The sequence below is a fragment of the Cariama cristata genome, unplaced genomic scaffold (genome assembly GCF_000690535.1).
Source record: "Cariama cristata isolate BGI_N322 unplaced genomic scaffold, ASM69053v1 scaffold5446, whole genome shotgun sequence".
NCBI classification, from domain to species: Eukaryota; Metazoa; Chordata; class Aves; order Cariamiformes; family Cariamidae; genus Cariama; species Cariama cristata.
In genome coordinates, this window is record NW_009621438.1 from 59644 (window position 1) to 82485 (window position 22842).

Sequence of the window (22842 nt, forward strand, 5' to 3'; positions counted from 1 at the left end):
GAGAGCGCGGCGTGTGCGGACACTTGGTGCCCTCTCCTGGGCAAGGCACAGCCACGTTTTGCCAACTCGGAGCACCGAAACCGGGTTTTCCAACAATTCCACAACGCACAGGCATTTTCTGTACCTTAAACTAATTCCTCGGGCAAATCAGAAGACATGGGTCCGTCAAGTCCGGATGGGAGAGAGACACAGTTCAAACATTTCCCAGAGGAGTACCTGGCTGTTTAACTCCTTTAACATTTCCGACGCAGCAGCATGTTACATCACAACATTGTTTATTATGTGACTTTTTACAATACAAACAAAAATACAGAAATGCAGTATATGAATACAGCTAAATGCGAAATGGTGATTTTCTTGAGGCCATATTCCCATTTCTAGTAAAATAAAGAAAGACTGCACACAGGTAGAAACAGGTTGGTAGTTAACTCCACAATTTTGCCTAGAAATGACCTATAAATGCATTTTCCTGCTACTTACCATAAAATGTAAAAAGGGAGTTAAAGGAAAGTTTTACTCACTGGTTCCTACCATATGAAAGAAGCTATATTCTATTTAGGAGGGCCAATATATGGAAAAATATCTAAATTAAATGTTATTACAAAAAATGAAGCAGTAATGAGATCCTTCTGGCTAAAGAAGTTACTAAATGAGAATAGCATATATTTAAAGAATCCAAAACATAAAAGAATTGTTATAAAAAGCTCAGGTGCACTGTAAGCCTACAACTTTTGTTTTTCCATGTGTATTTTTAAACAATGGAAGTGTCAAAAATAGGGTCAACTGTGTTAGACTAAATTACATTATTGTATATGCTGCACTGAATGGAATTCTTGTATTATAATAATAGAGAAGCATTGTTTGCATCATATTATGGCAATTTATCCTCACTAAAAACCGTCTAGAGTCCTTGCATTTTTTAAGATCCTGTAAACCGTCAAACCACCAGAACATGATTGTACAACAGTAAAATGTTTTCTTTTGCATTAAAATGACATCTGTTTTAAAAAAAAGAAGGAAAAAAAAAGGTACTTAGAGCTGTTATTTTTCCAAGTACACAACACCCTAGACAATTCAAGGCATCTCATTCTCCATCAAAATTAACAAAAATTTGTCATGCTGTTAAATCCATTACTATGGATACAACTGGTGCAAAATTGGTCAAACGGATCCAACAAACACTGATGTCCAGGCTGGCATATTGGCAACTAATACATAACTGGTGGTCAAAATGATGCATTTAAAATATCTTCCCTTTCTTCTTATTCTTTTCCAAGGTTCTAAAATGAAATAAAAAAAAAAGGTTTGTTAAATAATTCATACTTGCTCTGATTTTTAAAAAATTACTAACGTACATCTTTTTAAATATGCATTTTATAAAGCTTTACTGGTTGCAATACAATGTACGAAACTTATTATGCACACAGCACTTGTACTGCATGAAGTCAAGCAATGCATTTATCCCTAGATTTCCCCTTCCAAGGACTAGGGGAATTAAACACTTTCATTCTCAGAGCTTTAACTCTTCATCCTTCAAAAGTCTAATGCAATCTAGCTTTCAGATACAAACACAATTTTTTAGTTATGTATGAATACAGTTATTTGGCAGATTACAATTTGCTTTAGAAGCTAATAATCTACCCAATATTTCTGATATATGCTCATTTGTAACTAAAAGCAGTTCAACATTTCTCTTGACTTTTAAGTGACACTTTCAAAGTGGTCAACTACCACTGACCATTACTACCACAGAAATTGCCTTTTTGCAGAAAGCTACAGAACATTTACTGTGAACTGCAGGACAAGACTCCAATTTACCTGGAAGAATTCTGTTGTTCCAAAATACGTTGTTGAGCTTCCCAGTTTGCTTTCTCGTCCTCAAACTGGCGACGCTTTTCCTCTAATTCTTTGTGTTGTGCCTCCAAATTCTTTTTCATTTGCTCATGGCGTCGCTGCAGCTATAGAAAAAGTTATGAACAGAGTCAGTAAGCACAGAAAACACAGCAACTTTTGGAGCTGTAATAACAAACATCAGTAACTATACTAACGCAAGAAAATATAGTATTGTATTTTCTTTACAGAGGAAGTAACTCTTAGACCAAAACCTCTCAGGTTATAGGTATTGCCAGTAACAGAAACAAAAAGGGTATTAATCCTATAGCCTTGTTTTACAGTTAACAGAAAACACCACAAATACTGCCCGAGTTACAAAGAGGAGTTGTAAGTAGATGCATGTGGCAAACAAAAGGAAATTCAAGAATACTTTGATATTTGATGCAAATGTTAAGAAGCAAATTGCAGAGCATTTGAGTATCAGTGATGCATAAATTGGCAGCACCTTTGACTTTTCGTGGGGGAAAAAAAAAAACCAAACATTGATTTCATTCTATAGTATTAACTATATTAAGGATCTATTTCGGAAACCATTATTATTAAGTGGGTTAATTTATTCACTAATTAAAATAAATATTAGTAGTATTATTGAAGTGAATTGTCTACTCTGCCAGAACAGTGCAAGAAGCCTCTCCTGCAAGTTGATGGGACAGACAGACAATCAAATGTGTTGTATATGAGAATGGAGACACTGTCAGGAAAAGTGATTCCTTTTGTGTGGTGTAACATTTTTTAATTGAGTTAAATAAAACTCCCTCTTTCCTTACTCCCTTGCATGTCCTCGTCTTACACAAATCCTTGAAAACATATTTCCTTTTACAGATTTTTTTAAAATGCTTTATACTCAGCACTATCTATGGCCTACTTTTGTACATTTAGAAAAATAAAACAGAAGTTTACAAAGTCATCAATGGTGAAGAAAAGAATTAATTGCATGAACCTTTAAAAACAGGTATCACAGGATGCACTCAGTCAAAAATTATGAAGTAGTACATGAAAAACAAAAAGAAAGATTTTTGTTTGTTTTTCATATAACAAGGAGAGTGTGGAGGCCAGAAGTATAAATGAGTTCAAAAAGATTCGAGACAGAAATTGAGGAAGGATAAATCCAGTGACTAATTAAACACCGTGATCCAGATAAAACATTCAACTTTAAAATCCTCAAATTTATAGCCTTACCTATTTGCTTCTCCAAAAGAAAAAAAAAATCTAGACTTGATTTTTTTTTTTTTTCCTCTGATCCAGTATGCCTTGGCTCCTTACAAAGTCTGGGCTGCCAAGCACTTCAACTACCCTTTCAAGTTTCCTCACTTTCCTTCAAATTTGGAGCCAAACTTTCTTTAGGAACTTTGACAGTTTTGAACTTCTCTATTAAGCTCTTGCAAGAAGCCGTCTCTTCAAAACTTAAAATTACTTTTCTGCTTAAATGTAATTGTATAACACTCTCTTAAAAAGATCACTTCAAGAGCTGCTTGAAGCCCATAAAAAACAGTTTCACTGTGAGGACTTCACCTGGAGATGACAGAAATTAGAGTTAAATATCCATACAATTTATGTATGTTCAAAAGGATGCCAAGACACTGACAACATATTCCTGACTCTTTCTTAGTCTAGTAATTCTCATTTAGAGGATTTCTTACAGAGACCGTACCAAATTCCTGAAATGTTTTTTTAATATGCAAAGCAAATTATCATTACTACATTAGCTTATGTAAACCATGAAAGTTTCAACAACTTTTTTAAGCACGTGGAAGAAAACCAGCATAAAATATTCCAAACAAAAGAGAGAAAAAGAGAGCCAGTAAGAAAGTCAAGGAGTATTTTAACATACCGTGACTGTGAAAATAAAAAGAGAATGTACGTGAACATTAAAATTACATTTTAAGTTTGGGCTTACACCATTTCAGCAAAGACAACAAGCTGAGAAGACATAACTGATTTTTTCTTTAAACATAAAATCTAAATAGGGAATCAATCCCTAGACAGAGGTTATATTGCAAAGTCTTGGCAAAAAGAGCCATCTCTACACTTGTTCGGCCTCAAGCATATTGGGGTTTAAGACATTTCAATTACCTCAGCTTCAGAGTCCTTCAGTTTCTGAACTTTTTCTTTGACTTTCATCTCAAACACCTGTTCCATTTCCATTTCCATTTTTTTCATTTTGGCTACATGCTCCCTCCTTTCCTCCTCCATCTGTGCCAATGGGCTCCTGCCATAAATCCAGAAGAAGAAGTTAGCTAATAAGAACTTTTTTCCTGTCTGTTACATTAGGGCATCTGTAAGAAACAAGATAAAAATGCTGAATCATTAAGATAAATAACATCGCTGTATGCACTGCTAGCTTAAATTCAATTCGCATTAACATATTAACTGTTTAGTTAAGCCTTCCTCAAGAAGACATTTCACACAGTGTCTTTTCCTCCCCCACAACTGATTTACATTACATTTAGGTTAACAGAAACTCTTGACTTTCTATCTTTAGTAGAACCTGGTCACGGGAAGAGAGGAAATTGAAGTTACAACAAAAAAATTAGCATCTTCCAAATGATCTTCAGGCATCTTTTTCTTTCCCGTTCAAATATATACAAAAATTAATCGACATAATAAAAATTTTAAGACTGTTGCAGACAAAAATCCCATTTCCTCTCTAAATCTTCACTGTTCAAAGTGAGCCCAAGAGTAAGTTAACATGACAACTGTGTTGAACGCTGTGGTCATACTTTTGAAGAGACATCAACTTTGCAAAAAAACAGTTTAGGGAACTGAACATCAGCATTTCATGAACGTGTCAGCTGGGAGATTTTCCTTTAGAAAGCTATTAATAAACTTAATGTATAAAAAATAATGTACATTATTATTAATTTTTCTATATACTTTGTGGTAACTACTTTCCTGGATTCTACTGAATTTTTAAAGCTGTATAAGCCTGCTATCCATGTTATGGTGATACAGGTTTTAAATAGCAAGTTTCACATTAAATATCTAATAAAACAGGATTATTTTGATCTAGTGATGATTGCTACATACAGCCTTGTAAGACTTTGCTGCTGTTCAAGAAAAAGCAGTCAAAACAAATCACTGGCCTCTTGTTTCAGTTTTAAGTGTGTACGGCTTAAAATGACAAAGTTTTAATGATCATGTTGGTAAAAATGAAGAACTGAATATATTTCAAACTGTTACAATCAGCCAGCAGAGGATATCTACTGTACCGCATGCAAAAGTCACTCAGACCAGCAGATTGTAAACTAGAGGTGGCAAGCCTAATCCCTATCAAAAATAAGTCTTTTGTTTTCATTTCTTAAAAAAACCCCAAACCAACCAACAAAAAAAACCTGTTCTGATTCAAATCATGCAGAAAAAGAATTCTAAAAGGAGAAAAGAATTGACTAACTTTCAGTGATGACTGAAACATAATTAGCAACATCTATTTTGATTCAGAATTTGCCACTCATTCTTAAAGGAATGGAGATTATATATCAAACATAGTTAAGATCTGGTTTGACTACTAATGGCTCATTTTATCCTCCCTGCTTGCCCACTTTCACCAACTAACCATACAGTGTAAGTAATCAAGGTCATATGAACTCAAGGCCATATGAACTTTTTCCTCAAATACCAGCATTTTAAAGGTGACAACTGGGGGGGGGCAAGGAAGAAGAAAATGGCATTTCCATTTTAAAAAAATAAAGAATGGAATCTGAACTAGTAGCTCCAAAGCTTGGACTGGTGAGTAAAATGCTGTATAATATACAGAACTGAAACTGATCCTTAATCTAATATTTACTTTAGTCCTTCAAAAGGCCAACTGCTACCAACTTTTGCCAAGGAAAAAAAAACAACAGTTAAACACAGGTGAAGTACAATAATACACAAAAATAAGAAAATGAAAGAGGAGAGTAGCAGCTAAGCAGCTGTCAAAACAAGACTATTTTCTTGTTGTTACCTTTCAGAAGTGTAAAGTTCTCAAATGTATTTGCTCTTCAAAAATGAACCTAGGAAATAGATGAGTACTGCGGAATCATTGTTGCAGTTTCTACAGACTTAAAAGGGGAGAAGAACTGTCCTTCTACTGACCACCTAATAATCTAATGGGGATGTCATGCCAGCTGTATTTGAGAAAGTGGTAAAAATCAGTCTGCACAGAAAATTTGATAAAGTAACAAGTGAGCATTTACAGCTGAGAGCTTTACAACACAGGTCACAACTAGTTTTGTTAGGTCTCAAGTATGTGATGTGGGTAAAAGCACATCATCCTGTATTTCAGGATAAAAATATACAAGGGACTTGAATACAAAAAAAAAAAGAGCTGAAGGGAAAAAAAAAAACAAAACCCACACACACCACACTACACAAAGACATAAAACATTTAACTGATTTAACAGGATGTATGTTAAAACAGCCCCCTAAGGTAATCTGCAAAAATTAAATATTATTCTAGATATGTGCAAAGTGGAACCTCTGCGAGCCAGTAGTAAGATAAAACCATGGTCATAAAATATAAACTAATTCCCCAATCCAACAGTTGTAAATTTACAGATAAGGATGAAAATTCCACTAGGTCTTTATAAGCTTCTATAAAAAGGTGATGGAGCTATGGATAGAAACTGGGGGAATTCTGTAATTTACGCAGTTGTTCTTATTGTTGAAATTTGATCAAATCTATCTTGAGGCTTAGCAAAAAAGTTTCTAAAGAGGATGGGTTTTTACAGACATAAAATACATTGAAAGTATTTATAAATTCCTAAAGTTTACATTAGTACAGCTTTAGAACAAAAAAAAATTGCTAGGGGGAAAAAAAAAAAACAACAATGCCAAGAGCGGGATAATAGGAAACTGTTTTAAATTTGAAACATTAAACAGTGAAACCCTTTTTGTGTTTATAAATTTTTTTGTCTTTAAGTTTTTTGGAAAAATTTAAATGACCACTTACATGCCTTCAACTGTGTCAAATCTAAAAAACAAAAAATACAGAGGCTTAGCTTAGCATGCTTAAATAAAACCACAAAACCAAAAAGCAATAATTAAAAAAAGTAAATTCATTATTAATAGATTCCTAAAGCTAATTATGTGCTCCCCCAAAAGCAAATTTTTCACAGTAAAAGGAAAGACTGTTAGTTAAAGCTTATTATATTTATTTCAAATTCAGTTAGCAAATCACTACACCATGTAAATATTAACGCAGGTTTGATGTGCAGATACTTCCAGGAATAGTTTCCCTAGAATATACATGCTTTTAAAGCGATTTTAAATACTTTAGTGACGTGAACAACCACTTCCTCTAAACAAGTTTTTGGAAACCGATACCATACAGAGGCTTATCTGTTCATTTTAAAATTGTCACCTAGTTAGAGGAACGTTGTATGAAAACCCCACGAATGTTCTTGGGCTACAAAATGAGCACCTGAGTTCAGTGGTCAGCAGAGGTCCCACCGCCGGCTGAGCTCAGCTCTGCAGGGGCCTTGGCCGCAACGTCACTGCCCCGGAGCATGATGCTCAACCCAAGCATGACGCTCAACACGAGCATGACGAGCATGACGCTCAACCCGAGTATGCCTTGGGTTAGCACTGCGCTAATACTACCGCGCAGGGGAAACAAAGGCCGAAAACAAGGTTCTGATATCAACTCTCACCATATAGTTAAGATGGGCTTAATAACATTAGAAGCGTTTCGCAGAATTCACCAAGATTATAGGCAAAAGGAGTTGGAAGTAAGCTAAGCTATGCGGTTAGAAGGACCTATGTATTGTGTATTTTGTTACCCTGTGTGACCAGCTATTGAACAGATCAGTAGATGGGTAATGTTCATCTTTACAGTGTACAATATGACTTTCAATAAAATAAGGTTTTACTTTTAAACTCACTGAAGATAGCAGCTTCATACAGCAAACTGAAAAGATTTCTCAAATGAAACATTTTCAATTTCAGAGCAAACGCCAATTTTCTCACATCACGTAGTACACGTGTGAAATTGCAATTACCACATAGTTTGAAGAGACAAGTTATCCATATATCTGAAAATCACCTTTGGCATTTTATTTTTTTAATGGTTGGGATGATGTTGAAAATATGAAGAATCAGACACTAAACCTAAAATAAAAAAAACAGGCTACATATTCATGGAAAATACATGCTTTGGATTGCTCTTAGGTCAACGAGTTAGTTGTAGAACAGCCAACTAGAGTTTCACCAAATCAAAGGAGACAAATCAGAGAGGAAAATTATCAACTGCATAGAAGAAACTGCTTCAATTCATCTGCAAAGTATTATTAAAGCTTGTAGCATATACTCCTATTTGTTTTCCCATTGGTATTTTTTGTTCAAAGAAATACATTAACAGTTGCAGGAAAAACGAAGATCTGCTAAGATCATAAAAATACAGCTGTTTTAAAGGTACAAAAGGTCAATCCAGTCTCCAACAGCTGCCAGTAGGAGATACTTTTGGAAAAGTGCAAGAACCACTGCATGTACATCTCCTCTTACATCTACCCTCCCAGCTTACAAAAAAGCAGCAGCTGAGGAGTTTCCAGAGCCAGAGCTTGTATCTGTGCTTAACAGTATGCTGGTAATACCACCAGATAGCATCCCAGCACGTCTCCATTCTCATATAGAGATACAGGATCTGTCTCCTGTGAAAGAATCTGATTTCCAGAGGACAAGTCATATATTGCTCCATTTTGAGGCACAGACACTTCTTTCAAAAGGCAAGCAGGCAAGCATAAAATTCCTAAGGGGATGCACAGATAAACTACTCGTATCTGTTCTTCCTCTTTCAATTGTTTTCCAGGAAGATACACGGCTGTTAGGAAAATTCCTCCTATGCTGCTTCAACTATGCTAGACTCAATACTACAAAAGCACACTGAAGCCAAAAAAGCATGTTAAAGCTTAAAAAAAATGCTGCAACTCAACATATGGATAAGGTAACAAGACAAGAATAGCATCACCAATTGCTTCATAACCGTATACGCATTCAAGAATTTTATTTATTTACCTATTAAGTCACCCTGTGTTTGGAGGAACACGCTCTAAGGAAAGGTTCAAAATATTTCTTACAAGTTTGCAATAGACTTTCCCATCTTTCAAATGGCTGAATCAAACAAATGGCGATAATTTATTTCTTCTCTTGGAAAAGCGAAAACCTGATAGCTAAGAGTGCCAGTTGTATTCATTCACCTCCGAGCTGCAGTACTGCAGTGATCTGAGCAAGAGATTTCTTACGGAGAAAATTTTTCCAAAAGGCACGTTTACCTAGAAATATTCAGGTGGGACAGCAAGCACAGTGATCTGACATGGCAGGAGATGCAAAAACAAGCATGCTTCAGAAAACAGAGTAATTCCAGACCCTCTTAGTGTAAATTCCAGCTAAAAAGGAAATCTCAGCAGGGCTAACAGCAACTGACTGAGGGGGGAAATGAAGGACGCGAGAAGAGTTTTGAAACCTTCTGGTAAATGCATTTATATAAAAAAGCATCTTGTTATGTTTGTAATATGGGAATAAAAAAATAATTTAACTGCACTATCCTTTTTAAGAAGAACGTAGAATAACCAATCCTTACTTGCATTAGGTAACAGACTAAGTTTGTAGGTGCAGATTAACACAAGTCTAAGCAGGCACAAAACAAGAAATGGTGAAACTTATCACTAAAATTAAGATTTTTCAAAATCTAAGGAAAACATACTAAGATTTGAAAAGGTATAAAATAGTATTAAACAACACAAAAAGATAAAATCTAAACAACTTCCTCTGATATCCAAAATTACAATGAAAAAGTTTCACTTTTCAGTACAGTAATAGCAAATAACAGTGCAGTAAAAAGTATAGTAACAGCAAGTTAGAAGTCCTGGAGGAAATGCAGAATTTTCTATTCTGCGCTACTATTAATACACGATCGCCTCAGCAAAGAGAAAGCTGGCTCAAGTTCTTGCACTCAAGCACATTTTCTTCTCCAGTGTGCCCACCTGCACCGTTCTGTTCTCAAATGTACAAACTACTTTATATGCCTCCCTCCTCCGCCCAATTTTTCCACAGTGACTACCTCATTCAGTAATTTTAGTTCCTAGAACTCCTCTCCCTACCATCAACTCTGTACTGTTATGAGGGCAAGCATAGCTTAAGAAATATTTCTAACATACTTGCTATATGCATTCAGCCTTGAGAAACGAGCCAGGGATAATATGACGGCAAGAAACACGACAGTGAGAAGTAGTAACCCCTGTATTATGGATACATGTATTTGAAAACTATTCTTTTTCAGACTTGACCTCACTACAAACTTTACCTAAATTTATATCAACTCTTCAAAAGTGTACTTAACTGACATATACTATTATATTTTTTGTCAGTGCTGAGAAGGGAAGTCTTGTGTAGGCTCAGACTAGATGCAACTAAATCATGTCCACGTAAATCATTCCCTCACAGTCACTTTCAAAGCATTAAGATAGTACAGAATAGACACTCCTTTAACAAAAAATGGCTTTGTAGCTGTCTCAGGGATGGGAATAGCAGATATTTCCATCTAATTTCAGGGATCTTTTCCAGGAAGAACAGCTGTAATTTGGCATACCATTAGCTGAACAGAATAGTAGCCTACATTTTGGTTGAGAAATTTGTATTTAAATATAATAAAATAAAAGAAATAAAAGTATCACTAATTATCAATTATTTAATCACTAATTGTTGATGCAGTTGATACAGAGCAGGAAAAATACTTCAATCTAAGAGCGTAGCTATTGTCAAATAGCATTATACAATGCAGAATAGAGCCTACTTCTAAATCTTCCAATAACTTCATCAGGTTGGCAAACAATTTGCTGTCAGAAGTAATTAGAATAACATATTAGGGTTAAAAAACACAGCAACAAAACCCCCAAAACCGTGCACTGCAACTCTCCTCTCACAAAAGATAAAGACGTTGCAATAATTTCCCTGCCATGATAAGCAACCATAGAAGTAGCCAGGGCATCATTTCAAAGACAACAGTAACAGGTCTGGATTTTCAAAGTTTCTAAACAAATATTAACCCATTCTTCTCACAAACATCCCTGACACTGAGTATTGAGCATTCATGCCAAAAGACCCAATAATCCCCAAAGTAGTATATAAACCAAAACAGAAACACTAATGCACAAAAACTTTGCAGTAAGTACCAGTGAAATAAAACAGAAATAGTAAACGTAAGGATTCTCTTCAGAACTGAATCTAACTAAACTCTGGTTATTTATCACGTTCAGTTAAACTTGTGTAAACCTTAGTGAAATAGAAAAAACCCAAATCATAAGTAAACAAGAGGTATCTAGTGTTCAGACCAGAACACAGTGAAGAGGCAACTGACTGGAGAATTAAACACAAACAAAAACATCCTCTCCCCACTCCCCCATCCCCCCGCAAAAATCTCCTAAAACCAAAAATCCCACCACACATACACAAAACCAACCAACCAACCTAAAACATTAGAGTGCAATACAACCTTAACAAGAACTTACTTTGTTAGCTGCCCTTTATTTTTGTTGTTGTCAACACCGTTGTATGTAACAGCTGCCAGTTTTCTGCTTCTATAGTTCTCATAATGTACATTGTTAGTGACATCCTTCAGGTCCTGCATGTGAGTTCTGTCAATAAGTGTAATTTATCAGCTTAGTGCACAAATACAAAATAGTATCATCTGAAAAATCAGTTCATGTTCATTTTGCAGATTGACTTAATTAAATTATATCCTTCCATTAATGTCCCATTCCCCACAATGTTGTCATTCTTTCATTTAAATTAGAGCTATCAAGACAGCAGTCCCAGAAATACCAGATTAATTTTGCACTGACCTATCTCAAGTTTGCAATGTTCCAAACATTAACTCACAATCTTTGAAAAATTTGAGTTCTGTGGATAAACTTGCAAATATTTGAAGAAGAGATATGAAAACCGTGTATTATTACTGTAGTCAGTGCGCCAAAGCATGTCAGGCAAGAAACAATAAACAAGCTAAAACTTCCTGGTTCATATCTTTTAAGTCTGCAAAAGCTAAATGTAAAGTTCAAGACTAAGATACAAATATTAGCTTCCTTTAATAATTTTCTATCATCAGCCTGGAGAAAAGCAAAGTTTAATAATCACACTAACACAGTTGTTACAGCAGATGTCACTTACTGAACTGCTGAAGTACAGGACTCGACACCTAACACAATGAAGCACAAGCAGTCTTGCTTTAGACAACTGAAGCACTGAAAATTTTTTTAAAAAGCCTACAACTAAGTAGACATCAGCCCTAACAGACAACTCGGGTTCCTAAGGTTTATCACAATTTTCAAGAACAAGCAGTCAGAAAGTAAAGAGAACTGTTTAAAAAAAAAATCATCACTGTCACCACTGCTTGCTAAATATGTGGTTAAACAAGATATCACAAAGTGTAAGATACTGTTTGCAATTAAAAATATGGGGATTAACACAAACTCACTAGCTCAAATCCTTTTTTGTCCAATATGTGACTTCCCAATCTCTTGGACATACTAGAAAACTTAATGTTACCTGTAAGTTACTTACCTTATCAACATGTTCCTCAGAATTGTGAAGTCACAGTGTTCACCATTTTCAACTGCAAAGAGAGGTGAATTTTTGTTGAGATGCCAACCGAAGTATGTGCCTTACACAGAGGTAAGGCTTTTTGATGTCACCCATCTCCTACATTCATTCCAACAACGGACTGCTTCCAGCCTTTCCTTACTCAAATGGTATGCTTGTTAACAGTAGGAGAGTATTAACTATATCAATATACCTTACCAGCAAAGTTCCTATGCTCCCCTAAGCCGTATGGGCAAATGGTACTCAGGGTCAGTACAGCAGAATAAGCTACCGCAACAGAAACAACAGTTTTGCTAGTTTAACTAACTTTATGATCCTTTCAAGTCCCTGCCAGCACAGCTCTATAAGGATTAGACACTAACTGAAGACCTCAGTCTTTAGAAGACAGACTTAACACAATCTATTTCTCCGTGTCTCACCAAATGAGTTGCAAAAGTCTTAATTTTAATTTTAATGTGGGTTTAGGTCTTTACTAACTAGCAAAGGAAGGCTGTATATTTAATTTGATGCATCTGCCTACAGACCAAAAGAGAGCATTGTCAGCTGTCATTAAATGTCACCTATTCCACTGTGCCTGTCATTCCAAGGCTGTAGAAGAGGTTGATGCTGTGAGTGGCATTTCTCTGACAGATAATGAAATGACACTGGAGAAAAATGCACACCCCAGAATTCTGGCGTGCAGGCAGAGAAGGCAACACACAAAGCTCTTGGCACACACAAACGAAAGGCACAAGGCAGGTTCTAATGTGCGCCTGAAGTAGAGGGGGACATTTTCATGAGAAGGAGGAAGAAAAACACGATGAAGGAATTAAAATAACTCAAATAAGTTCAGTGAATCCTACAGAAAAATAAAGCATGTAGCCTCTTGTTGTGTTCACCTTGTATCTGCACTCCTGCATTATTTTATTTCACGGTTTTTACACAAACTGGTAAGTTCCGTTCAGATGGTAAATGAAGTCATACTCCCAAAAAAGCATGGTCTCTGAGTATTCTGTCCTTAGCTGACAGACTCAAAGCCACTTAAAGAGATTCCTTTTCGTTAGGTTAGTTCTTCCCTTCCAAAAGTTGTACAATCACACGACTGTGAAACATTTATGAAGTTTGTTTTAAAATAAAGAAAAGCAGCACCATTTTGTACATCTCCAAACACTAACGCCAGAGCCTTAAATAAAGCTTGATCCTCTCTGGTGCAGCTGGTTTTTACTTTCTGCCAAACCTCATTTCCTGCCAGACACACACTTCAAAGTGCTACAGCATTTCTCTTTAAAGTATTAGTCCACACACTGCTTGTTGGTTGGGGTTTTTTTTGTCTATTTTACACTGTAAATTTTTACAAATTTCTAGTCCATTGCCCTCGAAAGGCAAAAACAGTGAGGGGGGAAAAAAAAAAATCTTCTCTTTATTCAATATATGCACATTACAAGGAAAAAGTTCAATGATCATGGAAAAACAGTGTAATAGCGATTGCTTCACTATACAGCATGGTGCAAGCCATGCCACGTGCTATTTGAAATAAGTGAACAGCATTAAAGCACAAGCAATGGTTGCCAGAAGAACACACAGTTATCTTCAAACCTCTATAACAGTAGAAAGTAAGTTTTAAATCAATTAAAACAAACAAACAAAAAACCCTCCAAACAATAGTGTTTAAAGTATTCAATTCATTACCAGGTACTTCCTGTTGCTACACCCTAGCAATTAAGACTCAGATGTTTTGGGAAAAAACCAAATTCTTCCAGAATCTTTAAATTCAGTTTATGCTCGTCAAGCTGCTCAAATTAACATTTATGATGTGAATACTCTAGAAAGAAGAGCTTAAGAAATACACAGTTTTTATATGAAAACAGTTAAAATAAGAATGCCAGCAAAAAGTTGTAATCTAAGCCTCATCATTAACTGCAGTAAGTTACTACAGGTTTTACAGTTCCTCACTGAGGCTTCAACAGGAATCTGCTTTCAACGTTACACGTTGCTGAACCTTTACCTTGTTCCAAGACTGTCAGAGTAACAAAATGGTATATTCAATAAATTTCCAGACCGAAGCACATTCAACTGAAACAATTCAAACATTTCAAGTACAGGTTCATGTCTACTAAGTCCTAAATGGATTAAAAAAATAACGAGAAAGCCTTACCTTCTGCAACACCCCATGGGTACTGCCTTCCTCTAACTCTCTTGCCATTGACTTCAATGATCGTATTACTACCTACCACAGCAAGAGGTAAACGGTCCTACAAGATAAAGTATCACTTTAAAAAAACAAAATTTCTACTGCCAAAAGATACTGAAAGCATGCCCATGTTTATACTTGTCATAAACTAGTTTGGTGCTTTAACACTGCAATGCAGCTTACCCGGAGTGCAAGAATAGTTGTTTACTAACCTCTGCCTAGTTTAATGACATTTATATACACACACCCCACTCTGAAATTCCTTAACACTGTTGTAGTCCATAAATTTAGTTAAGAAACAGACCTTACTGTTACTTAGTAAGCTAGGCAACAGGCGAACCATATCCTATTTACTCAACGGCACAGTAATTATTTATCAATTCATATTCCCACTGGCTACAAGGACTGTTACTTTGACTGGATCTTGTACCCACTTTTCAAAGGTGTGGCAGAGAACTACCTCAAGTTCTTGTTTTCAGCTGAACCAAAAATCCCTCCAGTGTAACAAGCAACAAAGGAGCCAAGAGCAGCTTCAAGTAGCTGAAAGGAACAGTGTACAAACCTAAATATTTTGAACTTTTGTCCTTGCCTTTGTTCTGCTCTTCTCCTTTAGGCTTATTCCCAGAATATCTTCCTTTCATTTGTGCTATTTGTGTTTATCTATCTTACGTGATTCCCACAGCAACAAAAAAATTTAAAAGCTCTTACAGGCTGTTAAAGCTACTGAACAAACAGAAGCAAGGCTCAAGAAACGTACACAAGATGGACTCCAACATAAAAAAACAGACCAAAAAACACAAGTAAACAAAGAAAAAGCCCTTGAACAGTCTGATAGTCCTTTTGATTTTCTTTAGTCATTCGTCTCCATTAACGTTTCAGTGTATCAATTAGTCAGCTATTAACTGTAATGCACAGACTCTGTGCCACTGCACACCTCTGTCTGAAAGACTGCTCTTGCCTCCTTCAAAGCTCAGAATCAAACAAAATGTGGTAGGTGGATAAAAGTCAAATAGGGATGGAATAAAAAGAAAGTGATCTTTTAAGAGTTTAGTAAATGAACAGGTGATCTAGTGCTCTCATTCTGAATTTTAGCCATTAAAAGACTTAAGTCATCCGTCTAAGAGTGTCATTCATTGCCTCTGCTGAGGAACAGTGACTCTTAGAACAGCTTTACATCTGATTTTTATCTTCTAAGCATTTTGGTGGGCTCTTCATTAATGATAAAAAGCTTTTAATTCTCTACTGTTCCCCCTACCTAGTAAGTAGTTTTTCAAAAGAAAATTATTTACCTTTATCTTTTTAACAATCTTATTTTCTTCTTCATCATCTGTTTCTGGAAATTCATATATTTTAATTTTGTGTTCTTGGATTTCTTTCATTATCTAAAAACAAAAATGTTACTTGTTTGAGGAATTCATACTTTGCAGTAACTCCATTTCTCGCTGCAATCTGATTCTCCCTCCTTTTGCTTGATATGGAAGATCCTTGCATATCAAGGTGACTAAGTTACATCACAAAACTTGCACACGTTTAACACCATCAGGTGACCCCAAGGGATTACCAGCATGAGCATTTCTCCTTAGCCAGGAGAAGACAGGATGAGAGCCAGAGCTTCACAGCTACCAGAATACTATCCATCAACGCAAGGCAGCAAAAATCAATGTCAGTTTTCTACAATGGGGCAAACAGAGATTTACACTAATGGGAATTCTACCTGCACACACAAAAACTAATACAATACAGCTTAAACTCTCAGACTAGTCTTGAAATTGAGTCCCTTAAAAAAACAGAGATTTGAACAGATAACTGTAGGCATTCTTCAACCTTTTGAGTTCCCACAATAGCTACTGCTGTCACTCCTATTCTTTTCTGCTTCTACCTCACCTGAGCATCAGTTGCTTGAAGCAGGATCACCTGCCAGTTTTAATAGGGCTGGTGACTCATGGACTGACTCTAGCAGTTAGTTGTGTTGAAAAATATTTGCAAGCACTAATGAAAATTTAAGAATAACTGACAGCATAATCAAAAATGAGACTGTTCTGCTTTGGTGCTCGATTTGTCTGAAGGGTATTTTTAAAAACAAGCTGATTAGTTTTCCAGATTTTTAGAATGGAAAAAATATTAGATCATTTAGCTGAGAGCTACACTGCATAGCCCTAGGAAATATTTCTGGTTCATGGGTTTGCAATCATATAAGAACATTAAGTCTCCAATTCATGCAAGAACTTATTTTCAAAGTTTGATTTGGGAAAGTCTCCCCTATTTAACATCAGCTCATTGATAAAGCTGCTTATATATTAAGAAATATTCTGCGTTCTACCATTTTTCCCCCCTTTACATCACCACCCCCCCCCTCCCCGAAATGCAACCAAAACAGACTTCAGGTCTATAGCACCTTGCTTAAGTTTCTCCAAGGCAGAAGATGTCCTTAAATTTTTAGTCTTAAATTGAGATCTTTGCACAAACATCTCTTAATGCCAACTTCTTTTCAGAACCTGTGTTCTTCTAAACTACGACTGGACATAGTTCAATAAAACAAACTTCATGTCTTGTCCTGTTCTGAGTCCTCCTTATCCTCCTCATACAAAACAACAAAGCCTAAATGTTCTACTCTGATCAGGTAGTTGAAATAAAACATAAAAAACCACTTGGAGACATTAATATCAAATTTATACAAAGAAATTATATCAGTTGTATTAATGTTAGAATTATCTCACCATCCTTAAAATGCATTATCACAGCCCAAGACTGAGCAACAGGTACACTGATTCTCATCTAATACCTGACGCATCTTTAATAAATACAGCACAACACCACAAAAGTGTGTACCACAATACAATCAATAATACTGTGATATTGTTAAATACCCTCCCTTTTTAAAACACACAACTTCTGTTAGGTACATAAATCTTGAAAGCTTCCTTCCTCCCTCACTGATTTTTATCTCATCACTGAATTATTTCACTTGCCAAGAATCATACTACACCTGAAACCTCTTCCCCTGAGGATACAAACAAGACTATTTCACCAAGAAATATAATTAAATCTAGAGATATAAATTACTTAGCTTTGCTGTCTCAAGTCATTGCTTCAGGGTTTAAACTTTGCATGTAAGAAGTTAAATCTCACCATTTCCATAGGGATCAACTTACTAAATAATCCCATGTTGTAAATATTAATCTTCCAACTCACCTGTTTTTTAAACTGTTGGCATTCCTCGGGTGTAAGCGTGTCTGCTTTGGCAATAAGTGGAATGATATTCACTTTTTCATGCAGGCGCTTCATAAACTCTATATCCAAAGGCTTAAGTCTGAAAGACAGCAGTAGAACTTTGCAATTTATATTAATTAAACAAGAATGTACAAATGATTTGATATTTGTCCTGACAACTACTCTTAAGACACTGATTTATGAGTGATAGATGCTTGAATGAAATTCAAAAGGCTATCTGCAACTGCTATAGGAAATCCTCTGGAATTCTAGAATACCAGAAGAGTAAGTCCTAAGTTAGTATTACTAGCAGTTGTGAGACTCTCCTATGAAGGTAGTAAAGCTGGCGGTGTTAGCTGGAAGATAGTCTCATTTAAAGCCAGACTGGTAAGAGTTTAAAGCTGTGAATCATGCTCTGTTCACATACGCAGTTTCAGTTTCTGAAAGTCATGTTTATCTGTATGCTTCTTCCTGAGAGTGGGCTATGAGATTTTTTTTATACATTAGAGTGCCAAAGACGGTAAACTCTGTGGCCTGTGTACAAATGAAGTACAAATGTTTTATCTCTAAATCACGATGTATAACAAAAAGACCAAAGGCTGACAATGGTATAAAAACTGTAACACCCACCCGGTGGGTATACAAAACCATCAATATAGATCAAAGTGGTCAATATTTCCTGCTTATTAAAGTAAAGCCACAGAGGTTTTGATACATTAATGCTTCAGAATTACAGCAAGTTCAGTCAGGCTTAAAGGATTCAAGAAGATCATTTCTCATATAAAAGAAATTAGGATTAGGAACATTAAAACCAGATTCATTTGGTACTCAAATTTAGCTTCTTCTCCAAACCATATAAAAAGAATAAAGAAAGTGTTAAAGAACACATACTTAACCTCACCTTAACATTTTCTACCTGCCACTGAATTCTTCTCAGCTTCTCAACATGTTTCCATTCAATAGCTAACGTTAATTAGATTAAGAGCACTGGTTTGGCTATCCAGTCACCTTAACGTGCTTTCCCTCTCCTCGCTTCAAAAAGCTAGTAGGGCAACACCAGGCTAAAGGGCAGTTGCCAAAGCAGAATAGTTCAGAACGACAATAGCACGCACCACAAGGTCTTGACTTTACAGTGAAGCATGAAACTTATACGTGTAAAGACCCTAGAACTGCAGAAAGAGGCTGCAATTCATTATCACCCCATTCACTTACCTGGAAGGTTCCTCCTGCCCACTTCATTCTCTCCCCATACCCCCACACAAACTAACCCATCAGTTCTGATGTTTACAGGTGTACCAGCTAAAAATGGTGAGATGCATTCAATGGAAGGACCTAAATGGCAATTTTTTTTTTCTTTATGAATTGTAACAAGCTGGCTTTTACAAATTTATTAAGTCATAAGGACAAACAGAAGTACGTTCACCCACAAATGCTTTAATTCAACTTAAATACAATCATGCATTAAGAGTGAGGAGTACACTACTGGACAAGTTACATGTGCTGCCGTCTGCACAGGAAACACAACTGAAGACCAACCTGCCACAAAAACCAAGTAGGAAGTGAGCAATGTCCTTTCAGAGAAGACAGGATCTTAAAAGAGGAAATGAATGCTAACAGCAGCACCAATATTCTCTGTGCTCCATTCATTTCCTTAATTAGATGACAATTCCAAGCATTTACTCCAGCAATTGAAAAATACCATGCAAACCTAGCTCAACTTTACACTTCCCCGTCCCTCCAAGAAGACCATGAAACATCTGTACAAAGAACTTACTTTTCCAGCTTTCAGCCTCACAAATCAGTGATCAAAACTGAATTCATCTGAAGCATTATCTTTATTTTTCCTTACAAACAATCTGTACCCCCTACTGGTTTGGAAAGTTTTAATGGATAAAGCGGGGTGTGAGGGTACGGAGGGAAGGTAAATGTTTTTTGAAGAATCTGAAAGTTAGCTCAAAAAAGACTAACAAAAGGAATGGCTCACCTTCCCTTTATTTAAAGAACATTTTGATTTTGCACACTAGTAACACAGCGTATGCCAAAGATTCAAGTGTTTGCATTTAAAACTGACATGCATGTTGAGCAAAACTGACACTACAAACATGCATGTTGAACAACAACAACAACGTTTAATTAAGGCAAGTCTACCTAAGAAAAACTCTTCTTCATCCCCCAATACTTGCTTCCAAATTTGAGAAGTCTCTGTCTAGTTCAAAATGATTAGAACCATTCCAATGTTAGTTACAGAAGCTGAGTGTAATAGTTGGCATTTTTCACTGCCCGAGGAATATTTCTCAGAATTCCTTCATCACTCCCTTCAACAAGTTTTACTACTTTTGACCCATACAACAGAATAGGCTACTTATCTTCTCCTCCCTTCTGGTTTTGACGGTATAACTTAAGAGTCTCTGATAAATTTAATCAGTTGTAATACAATGATAAAATGCTGAGCAACCAATTTCAGATATAGTCAATCTGCATCTAATAAATACACCCTGGAAATGCAGTTCTCTCTCTCTACCACTAGATAGAAGTCTGATCAAGTTAAAAACTAAGCAGGGGTGGAAGATTGCATAATAGTTGAAAAAATTCAGAATGTCTATATTGGAATTGCCACTAGACAAAAGATTACACCCCAGGTGAAGTAAAACGTGCTTATAAGGATGCTTGAAACTTCCCATCTTCAATTTATCATTAAAGTCAAAGGGAGGGAGGGAGAATGGAAAGGAAAAATGCTGTCACTTAAAGTGTCAACAAGTTTCTCCTCCTAATGTGAATAAAAGATATATAGATCACAAACAGACCTGGCACTTGTGAACAGCTGTGTATTTTTAATTGCTCTAATACTATTTTTCTTGTTATGGAATTAATGTGCAATCATGTTTTCTGGTGTTCTAACTTACTACCTGTCCGGCTTGCTGATGTTTGACAAGCCAAAGTAAGTTCATCTTTGAAATTAGGCGTTGTCTGCAGGCCATTAAGAAAATCCTATTTGGAACTTTACATAACTAGGAATGCCAAATTTGGATGTTTATCTGAGATAAGATAGAGAAAGGAAACATAAAATACAGTAATACAAACCCATGTCCTGAAGGAGCAATGAAGTATAAACAACACTGCACTCTATTATCTGGCATCTGACGTCTGTTCACTCGAGATTCTGCATTCAGGTAGTCCTCAAATTTACTGTCAATGTAGTCGATAACTGGCTGCCAACTGCAGAGGTTACATGAATAAAAACCTGTAAGTTATATCATTTACGTAAAAAGGTCTGTCTTTGCTAAAAAATAGATGTACACTATTTCCCCATGGCTTGCCTTTTTTTTTTTTTTTAAAGAGACTTCAGCACAGCACATTTTAAGTGACCAGTTCCTCAATGCACAACCGAGTTATGTAGCTCTGAAGATACAATTTGTGAGTTCACTGAAAAACCCTTTCAAACACAATTACCTTCATTGTAATAGCATTAAATAGAACACTTAAGAATAGCAGCCAAAGGAATATGCTTTACTGGTCACATCTTGTGACAGCACAGAAGTCAGTTCTGCACATTGCACATGTAGATAAAGACCCAAATGCTCCATTCACTTTAAAGAGAAAAGCTGATAGCCTTTCAATCAAGTTATACAGGCACTTGGAATTACAGTAGTGAAAGTTTTCAGCTAACTGAAAAGTTTAAAAGCGTTAATATTTTAACTGAAGATCAAAGTGTGCATTTAAAAAAAGTCACAAGGTATTCTCTCTCACACACACAAAATACAATTCAGAATTATTGTGGAAGAACATACAAAGATTGTCTTACCAATTACTATTATCCACAGCATCTCCAAATCCTGGTGTGTCAACTATTGTAAGTAGTAACTGAACACCACCCTCTTTGATTAAAACTTTTGACTGCTCAACCTGTAAAATGAATAATGCAAGATTAAATTTTTAGCAATTTAGTCACCTATCTTAAACACTAGGAAAAGCATTCAAGGAATAAGAAGTCTGACAAAGAATTGCTAACTTTTCTGCTTCAGAGGGATACTAGGTCCATGTTTTGCTTAGAAAAAATCCCAGTAATTTGATAATAATTTTTTATTTTTTTAAAGAAAAAAAAAGGATCATAATTTAAATAGTCAGTGGTAAAAGAACCCACCCAAGTACATAGGATATCTTAATACTCTAACTCCTGTCAAAACAGGAAAAGCCTTAACCAACAATACTAATGCCAGTATTAAAAAATATGTTCTGAGATATCCAGACACTGATAAACCAGGCATTATACTTGATGAAATTGTCAACTTTGGTCACTTCAAAGAAAATTACACTTTTCAAAACTAATCCTCTCCCCAGACACCTCAGACACTACATTTCTAGTCCTTTTAATGTATTTAAGAACACATTTATTCTTCAGCTGGTATAATGCTTGGGAAAGGAATCATAGAAAATGATGGTTTCCTGTTACAAACAGATTGATATTGGAAAGTAATACAATCTAGCTGCAATCTGCTGAGCGAGACCTCACGTGACCGTAATGGATTGGTTCCTGTTAGCTCAGGTCACTGATGGAAACCTGGCTCAGAAGGCAACTGCATCAGCACAAGGCATGATGCAAGATCTGGGCGTAGGAACGCGTGCCTCGAGTTGTGACCACCCATCTGCAGCACAGCTCAGTCAGCTTGCAGTAAGCATGTCAAACAGATTAAGCATGTCATGACACAGAAAACCCAGGCTCAACAACAAATGGACTGCTATCCCCTTCCTTCTACTAAAATCTCAGTAATTACTGATAATACCAACGTCAGGTGTATCTGCCTGAAAAAGCGCTGTACACCACTGTTGTATCAGTCAGTCTGAGCCACAGCAGTAAGAACAAACTCATGTTAGCATGCTGGCTCTTTCCAATTGCTACATTTAATCATAGTTTCTTCCCCAATATTAAGACATTTTCTATTAAATCACTAGTGCCGCCGTTTTCTAGATACAGATTTAAGAAATCAACCGCACGAGCC

General features: G+C 36.0%; 1 protein-coding gene across 1 annotated transcript in view; it reads right to left on the bottom strand.

The window, feature by feature from the left end:
• Positions 1-256: 256 nt before the first annotated feature.
• The window catches only part of SEPT7 (septin 7), a 63374-nt gene continuing 40788 nt past the window's right edge, over positions 257-22842 (bottom strand). The window contains exons 4-13 of the mRNA XM_009701955.1: positions 21648-21748; positions 20927-21061; positions 17828-17945; positions 15925-16017; positions 14600-14696; positions 12427-12478; positions 11376-11501; positions 3967-4102; positions 1819-1958; positions 257-1280 (exon numbers count right to left, since the gene is read on the bottom strand). Coding sequence (XP_009700257.1) covers positions 1241-1280; positions 1819-1958; positions 3967-4102; positions 11376-11501; positions 12427-12478; positions 14600-14696; positions 15925-16017; positions 17828-17945; positions 20927-21061; positions 21648-21748 — 1038 coding nt within the window. The 3' untranslated portion in view covers positions 257-1240. The remainder of the gene's footprint in view (positions 1281-1818; positions 1959-3966; positions 4103-11375; positions 11502-12426; positions 12479-14599; positions 14697-15924; positions 16018-17827; positions 17946-20926; positions 21062-21647; positions 21749-22842) is intronic.